Below are 7,900 nucleotides of genomic sequence, written 5' to 3'. Positions count from 1 at the left end.
TTTAATTTGAAAAAGAAAGAGAACAAAGATCTTATAGACATTTTAACTTGAATTAAGGTTTAAAAAGTGCTAATTTAAAAATCAAATCGACGCGTGTAGATTAACAAAGATTTTATACAATTAGAAAGACTGAGATTTTTACATTTTTAACAAGCAGTGTAACAGTTACGTGAGTGATACACACCTGATGATGGCCATTTAGGGCCGAAACATGTAATGTGGAGGAGGAAAAAGAGGAAAAAACTACAATAAAATTGTTGCACTTAAGACGGTATTTGTCCATATATATTGTGTGAGTGTAACAGGATGCTGAAATATAATATCACAATATCTGTGTTATAACTTCACGTACTGAATGCAGTGATTCGATCGCAGCTAGAATATCTATTCTGAAAACGAATAAGCTGTAGTAAGGTTCACGATACCGTATGTTTTGTTCTAAACAATATATTTTAACTTAATTAACTTTAGATTTCCTAGAATTCGACATCATGGAAATAATATGATCGATTTGCAGGTTAGGTCGCACAGGAAGAAGAAAATATGCTAGTCAAAACCGAAGTACTAAAATGGAATTCTCATGAAACATCCCCGTCTACTTGCCGCTCCTTCTCACGCCTTGCTCTGCTGCCACTATTTCGCGCTTCTTCGTTCACTGGGTTGTTTGCTCTTCACTTGCGTTGAGGGGCGCCAGCACACATGTAACTTGTAAGAGTGGAACAACTCCTTTCCCCACCTTCCATGAGAAATTTTTGGCTAGTGCAGCTATAACTGATGCGGAAATAAAATGGACAAGCCGCACAGAGTGCAGCAAGAAAGTTGTCTCTGAGTGTACTCTGTCCGATATGGTTCAGAGCTTCTTGATTTTTCAGAGACTGTTGCGAGCTTTTATAGATGTTAGGATGGAAAGAGAATCATGGGATTCAAAATGTTGGCATCGAAGACTCCCAGGGGAATAGAACAGTACATCAGAAGCAAGTGTTGAAAATTTGGGAAAATTATATTACAGAACTATATGATCAACCTAATCGGCCAGAAACCTTAGAAGTTGAACCAGAAGAAGAAGTAGATACAGACGAGAAAGGACCATATATTTTACAAAGTGAGGTGGAAAAAGCTATCAAGGAAATGAGGAAGGGAAAGGCTACAGGAGATGATGATGTACCTGGAGATGTGCTCAAGTTACTGGGAGAAGGTGGTTTGAAAACACTGACAAAACTAATGAACACCATATATGAAAGTGGAGAGTGGCCCAAGGACTTTACAGAAGTTACAATGATTGCCTTAAAGAAAAAGACAAAAGCTACAAAATGCAGCGACCATCGCACAATAAGCCTTATTGCACATACAGCAAAGATAATAGCAAAGATACTTAAAAGAAGAATTGAAAGGAAAATAGAGGATGTACTTGGAGAAGATCAGTTTGGATTTAGAAGAGGAAAAGGAACCAGGGATGCAATTGGGATGATGAGAATTATAGCGGAACGAACTTTGGAGATAGATGAAGAACTGTGTGTTTGCTTCATAGACTGGCAGAAGGCATTTGACCGGGTAAACTGGACCAAATTAATGCAGATCCTGAAAGAAACAGGTATCGATTGGCATGAAAGAAGATTGATTAGCAAATTGTACATGGATCAGAAAGTTAGAGTACGACTGGACAGGGGGGAGACAGGAAGTGTGCAGATTGGAAGAGGAGTTCGACAAGGATGCTGTTTATCACCAATTCTGTTCAACTTGTACAGCGAATGCCTTACCAAGGAAGCTCTGGATGGGCTCGGTGACTTCAAAGTAGGAGGGCAAATTATTCAAACTGTGAAATATGCAGATGACCTTGTGTTAATGGCTAAGGAAGAAACTGTGCTACAGGGCATGATTGATAGACTAATTGAAATTGGAAGGTGCTATGGCATGGAAATGAATGTGGAGAAAACAAAAGTAATGAAAATTTCGAGACAACCAACCCCAGTCACAATAAAGATAGACCAAAAACAAGTGGAGAATGTGAAATGTTTTAAATATTTGGGTAGCTTGTTAACAGATGATGGAAGGTGTACTTGTGAAATTAAATCCAGGATTGCCATGGCAAAAGCTGCATTTAGCAAGAAGAAGAATCTTTTTACCAGCAAATTGGACTTAAATTTGAGGAAGAAACTAGTGAAATGCTACATTTGGAGCATAGCTCTGTATGGGGCTGAAACATGGACACTTAGGGCAGTAGATCAGAAACATCTGGAAAGTTTCGAAATGTGGTGTTGGAGAAGAATGGAGAAGATCAGTTGGACCGATTATGTGAGAAATGAAGAAGTGTTAATTAGAGTCAGTGAGCAGAGGAATATCCTACATGAAATAAGAAAACGGAAGGCTAATTGGATTGGTCATGTTTTACGCAGAAACTGCCTTCTAAAAGAAGTTATCGAAGGAAAGATAGAGGGGCGGATAGAAATGACAAGAAGACGAGGAAGAAGACGTAAGAAGATGCTGGATGACCTTGGGGACAGAAGAGGATACTGTCATTTGAAGGAGAAAGCTCTAGATCGCATTAAGTGGAGGAATTGTTTTGGAAGAGACTGTGGACCTGTCATCTTGACAGATTACTGATGATGATGATGACCATGTGATAGTAGGGGCAAAGTATAGGCCATGCCATAGCTCAAGCGGTTAGTCGCTGGCTTCCCACCGCGACGGCCCGGGTTCGATCCCGAGTCTAGACAATTGGGATTTATGGTGGACAAAGAGGCGCTGGGGAAGGTTTTCTCCGAGTACTTCGGTTTCCCCTGCCAATCTTCATTCCACCAATTGTTCCACAATTACCCTCACCTATCATCTGGGGCCGGTACAATTGGCCAGAATTGGCCGCAGTACAAGGGACTTAGTCCCACCCCACTAGCAATAAAAAGAAGGGGGGGATATTAAGTGTCTTCATAACACCCATCCCAAATGAACAGTAAAACAGTTTTTATCGCTTTATATGCACACCTACTGTAACTGTTGGCTCCCTACAGCGTGAAAGAAGAGGGATCTGTTCTCTAGGAAAATGGTAACATTAGATACTAACACGGCGAGCCAGTGCAGCAAACAGCAGATGAAATCTGACGAAGTCTATGCAGTAACAAACACGTAGCTACTCACAGCTGATAATGTTTTGAAAGTTCATTTTTAATATCAAATTGTGGATCTAGGATCGCCTAATTAGGTTTAACCTATTGTGTATACGAGTTTATCACATATACGATTTTTATTCTTATTTTATTTTATTTTACTGTCAATTTTAACCATAGTCTAGTCTAGATTTGGCTAGTTGTGAATTGAATAGAAACTGACGTGTACGAACCATTTATAAAAATGGGAATGTTAGCGTTACAGTTCGGTGATGATGTGTGAAAAGCCTGTAGCTCCTGCAGATGACCCGTTTGAGGTCGACACACGTAGTGCGTGCTATATAAATAAATAAATAATAAACATGACGGCATAACACCTACATAAGCCGAGAACCACAGAGCTACAAGTGATTAGCCTTCATACAACGCAGTTGGAGCCCAGCCTTCATGCAACACAGTTGGAACCTAGTTGAGACGTCGCAGAAGTCACGTGATACCACAAGCGATAATAATTGTATGGTGTATAAGTGTGAGTGTCCAATAAAGAGTCGTTAAATCCGAGACCCACGTGAAGTCATCTGTCGCGTGACACACCCAACACGTGACAGTATTGTTGCCTTGACCGTAAAAATTTTATAGTGTGTGACTAAATGGGAGTATTAGGAGAAGGACGATTTAGTGCCCTGGCACTATCACACACTAGTATCATCTCCACCACTCCTAATGCAGCAGCGAACATGGTTATAAATGTATTACACGCAACTGCATTGAAATATTTTACTTAGCATTTCATATGAATGTTACATGTTTATTTCTACTGTGTTCTGTACATTCATCCAGTGATGGGGACTAACAAACGTTACATCAGGTTACAGATTCAGTTCGACTAGATGGGCCAGAGTTGATTGGAAAGCAGCGTTGTAATCAGTGGCCACCTCATTGGAGATGTAATTACTGCGCTCATCCTTGTAGTTGTCGTTGTTGTCTGGGCCACCAACCAAGGCACCTATGAGCACGTGGTAGTTGGGACTCTCACTGTTGTACGTGTTCCAGTCACATACCGCCGGTGCCTCGGGGCACGAGCTGTAATAAAGGCATGCGCAGTCTCCAACATTGTTTGTGTAGGCACAGAACACTTCAAGGTACACTCTTCTTCATAAATTTTTGTGCAATTTTTGCCTTCCGTACCGAAAAGTCTACTTTTATTTTTCCCTCCCCTATCACTGGTCTTTTTTTTTTCGATTACTTGATATTATTAATATATTTAAATCCAGAAATATCATAAATAATTAGACATTTTCATGATTGGTTTTCAGCACGACTTTCATGTTTATCTTTACGAACACCGAAGAAGATTAACAACAAATGGAACTAAATGAAATCCATCCGATTGACACTTTGGCAGTGTTGCATTTTGCAAAACCGTATCAGAAAGTGGAACGCATTGATGCTTTTAGAAAATAACAAATATTTATGGTTGGGAATTGCCCCTGATTAAACGGCCTAGGCTTATTTATTTATGTATCATAACTTTACTAGAGTAGAGAGTCATAAAGTGAGGACACAGATAATTCTTTGAAAACTGCGAGAGAGTTTAATTATTTAAGAAGACAAATTACATACCGAAATTATATACACTGAAGAATTTAGTTTTCGATTTTCTTGCTCGGAACCATATCTTTAAATGCCAAGTGCAGGATTTCATTTTAACTGTTTCTATATAGTGTGCCACTGCTTTTCTGGTATTTATGGTAAGCCATGTGTACAGAGGCTTATAATATTTGTGCGAAAGTTAGTGTATGGCCTGGGGTGACTGAAATGTTGAAGTACTGAAGAATACTAAGTAATAAGATGCTTAATAAAGTATCCTCTTCACCACTGTTCAGGTGATGAAGTGAAGAAAGGTGAGATTACTAGAACATACGTACATGATACAATTTGGAATTAAGAAAATACAAGAAATTTTGATGGAAGCTTCTCAAAGACAGAGTAATTGGTATACCAGAAGCAGATGGAAGGAGTAAATGTAGGATTGTAAGTGAAACATACCTGGATCTGTGATGCGGGTGAGTGGGTGGATTATTGCCATAACCAACGACGTAGCTGCGGCCAGCATCTCCCAATATATAATCAATCTGCTTCTTGCCATACTGACGATAAGTATCAACACTGATTCCCAGATCCGCTGCCTGAAATACATTTGTATTACTATATACAGGACAGTTGGTCTTGAGACGGCACTAAATAATATACAAATAACTCCATGAAGATGAGCCCTTCTTGCCTTCTTGAGAAGCCGCCACTTGTACAGCCACTCAAGAATTTCCTAACATTTTATGAAATCCAAAACTTCATTAACATGTTAGCAAGAGCCCCTCTACTGGTCCCTATCCTAAGCCATATCAATCCAGTCCATAACATCCCCTCCTATCTCTCTAAGATCCATTTTAATATTATCCACTCATCTACGTCTTGGTTTTCCTTCTGGCCTTTCCATCAATATTCTATATGCTACATGCCATGCCCATCTCATCCTCCTTGATTTATTTATTCTAATTGTACTTGGTGAGGGTTACAAGTTATGAAGTTCATCCTTAAGCAGTTTTATCCACCCTCCTGTCACCTCGTCCCTCTTTGGTCCAAATACTCTCCTCAGCACCCTGTTCTGAAACACACCCAACCTATGTTCCTCCCTTCATGTCAGAGACCAACCCATACAGAACCACAGGCAAATTAATAAATTTTTATATTCAAATGTTTACTTCTTAGACAGCCGACAAGAAGACAAAAGGTTCTGGACTGAATGGTAGCAAGCATTACCCAAATCCAGTCTCTAAATTTCCTCCTGAATCAAATTTTGATTCGTTCTTGTCGTTCCAAAATATTTGAACTGTGCCACATCTTCAAATGACCTGTTAGCTATATTTAAGTCATGATTTTGCCCAGCATTCTGACGAGACAGAAACACCTGCTTGATTTTCTCTGTGCTTACTTCTAGACTAGCCTCCGTACTAGTGTCAGTTGTAGTTTCAGTGCTTTTCTTTATGGTACCTGTGTTACCTCCTAACAGATTCACACCATCAGCACAGACCAGCAGCTAATGTGTCCCACTTAATTTCAGTCCCACCTGGTTTTCCTAGACCTTCTAATGGCATATTCTGAAGCAAAGTTGAAAAGCAGTGATAATAAAGCATCTCCTTGTTCAGTCCATTCTGTATAGGAAGATTATCAGACAACTGTTTACCTGTAGGGACTTTACTACATGTTTCGTTTAAACACATTTTAATCAGCTTAACTAGTTCATGAGTATCCCAAACTCTATCAGAATATTGTACAATATTTCTCTCTTAACTGAAACATAGGCTTTCTTGAAGTCTATGAATAGCTGATGTACTGTCTCATCGTATTCCAATTTTTTCCCCAGTATCTGAAGACTGCGAAAATTCTGATCAGTAGTTGATTTGCTATATCAAAACCCACACTGATGGTCTCCAATAATTCAATCTACATATGGACTTAAACTTGAGAGAATGATATTGGATAAAATTTTCAAAGAAGTTGATAACAGTGATATCCCAAGATAATTAATAGAGTTTTAATAATAATAAATAATAAATAATTAATAATAAAGTTTTATTGCCCTGCTTGTAAATTGGTACAATAATAGCCTCTTTCAACCAACCAGGCAATTTTCCCTTATTCCGAATAGAATTAATGAGTTTATGTAACTCAGACAGTAATATTTCACTTCCTGCTCGAATCAGTTTTGCCGGAATTCGATCACTACTCGTACCTGGTAATTTATAAATTTTCAAGTTTCGATAGAAATTTCAACCTCAAACGGGGTAGGATCAGGTACTAGCGGCTCAGTTGTACGTATTTCTGTCTGCCTATGTACCTACATTCAATAACTGAGAGAAGAATTCTTCCACCTATTCATAACGTTGTGGGAATCTGCAAGCAGATCACAATTCTCATCCTTCTTTAAGTAATTTTTAGGTTGGTAACCCCTCTTAAATTCATTTAGTGCTCTATGCAGGGCTCTAATTTTCCTGTTCTTACTGTTCTTAGGATGATAATTTATTTTGTCTTTCAGATATTCCCTCTTCTTTTTCCGAAATGACTGCTGGTTTCACATTCAGATTAACCTAATTTATTTCGCTTGGGTCCTGTAACCACTGCAGATTGTCTAGTTTCCTTTAATCTAATAATTCTGAGCATCATTTTTTGAACCATGGCTTACGCTTCTTCAGTTCGTAATAATCTAGACTCCATTTGGCCGAAATTTTGATATCCTCTCTAATAGTTCCCAAGTTCTATTAACATCTATTTCAGATTTCACACTGATACTGCTCGTTACACTCTACCTCGTTTAATTTCTTCAGATTGAACCTCTCCATGTGAAATCTGTGCATTGTTTGTTTGCTCACTGCCAGTCTCTCCCTAACTTTTACCACCACCAGACAGAGGTCAGTATCACAATCTGCTGCCCTGAACGATTGGACATCAAATACACTTAAATGTCGTCTCCTATCTATAAATTTCTTTAATCAGAAGACGTAGAAGTAAATTTATGAATGTTTTAAGATGTCTTAATATTGTAACATGTTGCGCGACTGAGAACCCCCCTCCTCTCCACGGTAACGTAGCGCTCCCCGCCACTCCCCTCCGCGGTGACGTCACGCGGTGACGTAACGCGCAACGCTAACGTAACCGTAATCAACGTCCTACTGTGACGTGGCACTCATTACGCCACAGGCAAGCACTGCAGCTATATAAGTGGATGCACAGTGCGTATC

The 7,900-nt window shown here is 39.2% G+C and overlaps 1 protein-coding gene across 1 annotated transcript in view; it reads right to left on the bottom strand.

Moving 5' to 3' along the window:
* Positions 1-3,888: 3,888 nt before the first annotated feature.
* The window catches only part of LOC111863127 (endoglucanase A), a 23,563-nt gene continuing 19,551 nt past the window's right edge, over positions 3,889-7,900 (bottom strand). Inside the window, exons 8-9 of the mRNA XM_023849162.2 lie at positions 5,151-5,290; positions 3,889-4,184 (exon numbers count right to left, since the gene is read on the bottom strand). Coding sequence (XP_023704930.1) covers positions 3,971-4,184; positions 5,151-5,290 — 354 coding nt within the window. The 3' untranslated portion in view covers positions 3,889-3,970. The remainder of the gene's footprint in view (positions 4,185-5,150; positions 5,291-7,900) is intronic.

This window comes from Cryptotermes secundus, unplaced genomic scaffold (genome assembly GCF_002891405.2).
Source record: "Cryptotermes secundus unplaced genomic scaffold, Csec_1.0 scaffold5024, whole genome shotgun sequence".
NCBI classification, from domain to species: Eukaryota; Metazoa; Arthropoda; class Insecta; order Blattodea; family Kalotermitidae; genus Cryptotermes; species Cryptotermes secundus.
The sequence above is the reverse complement of the archived record's forward strand: the minus strand, read 5'-3'. Positions and strand labels throughout refer to the sequence as shown.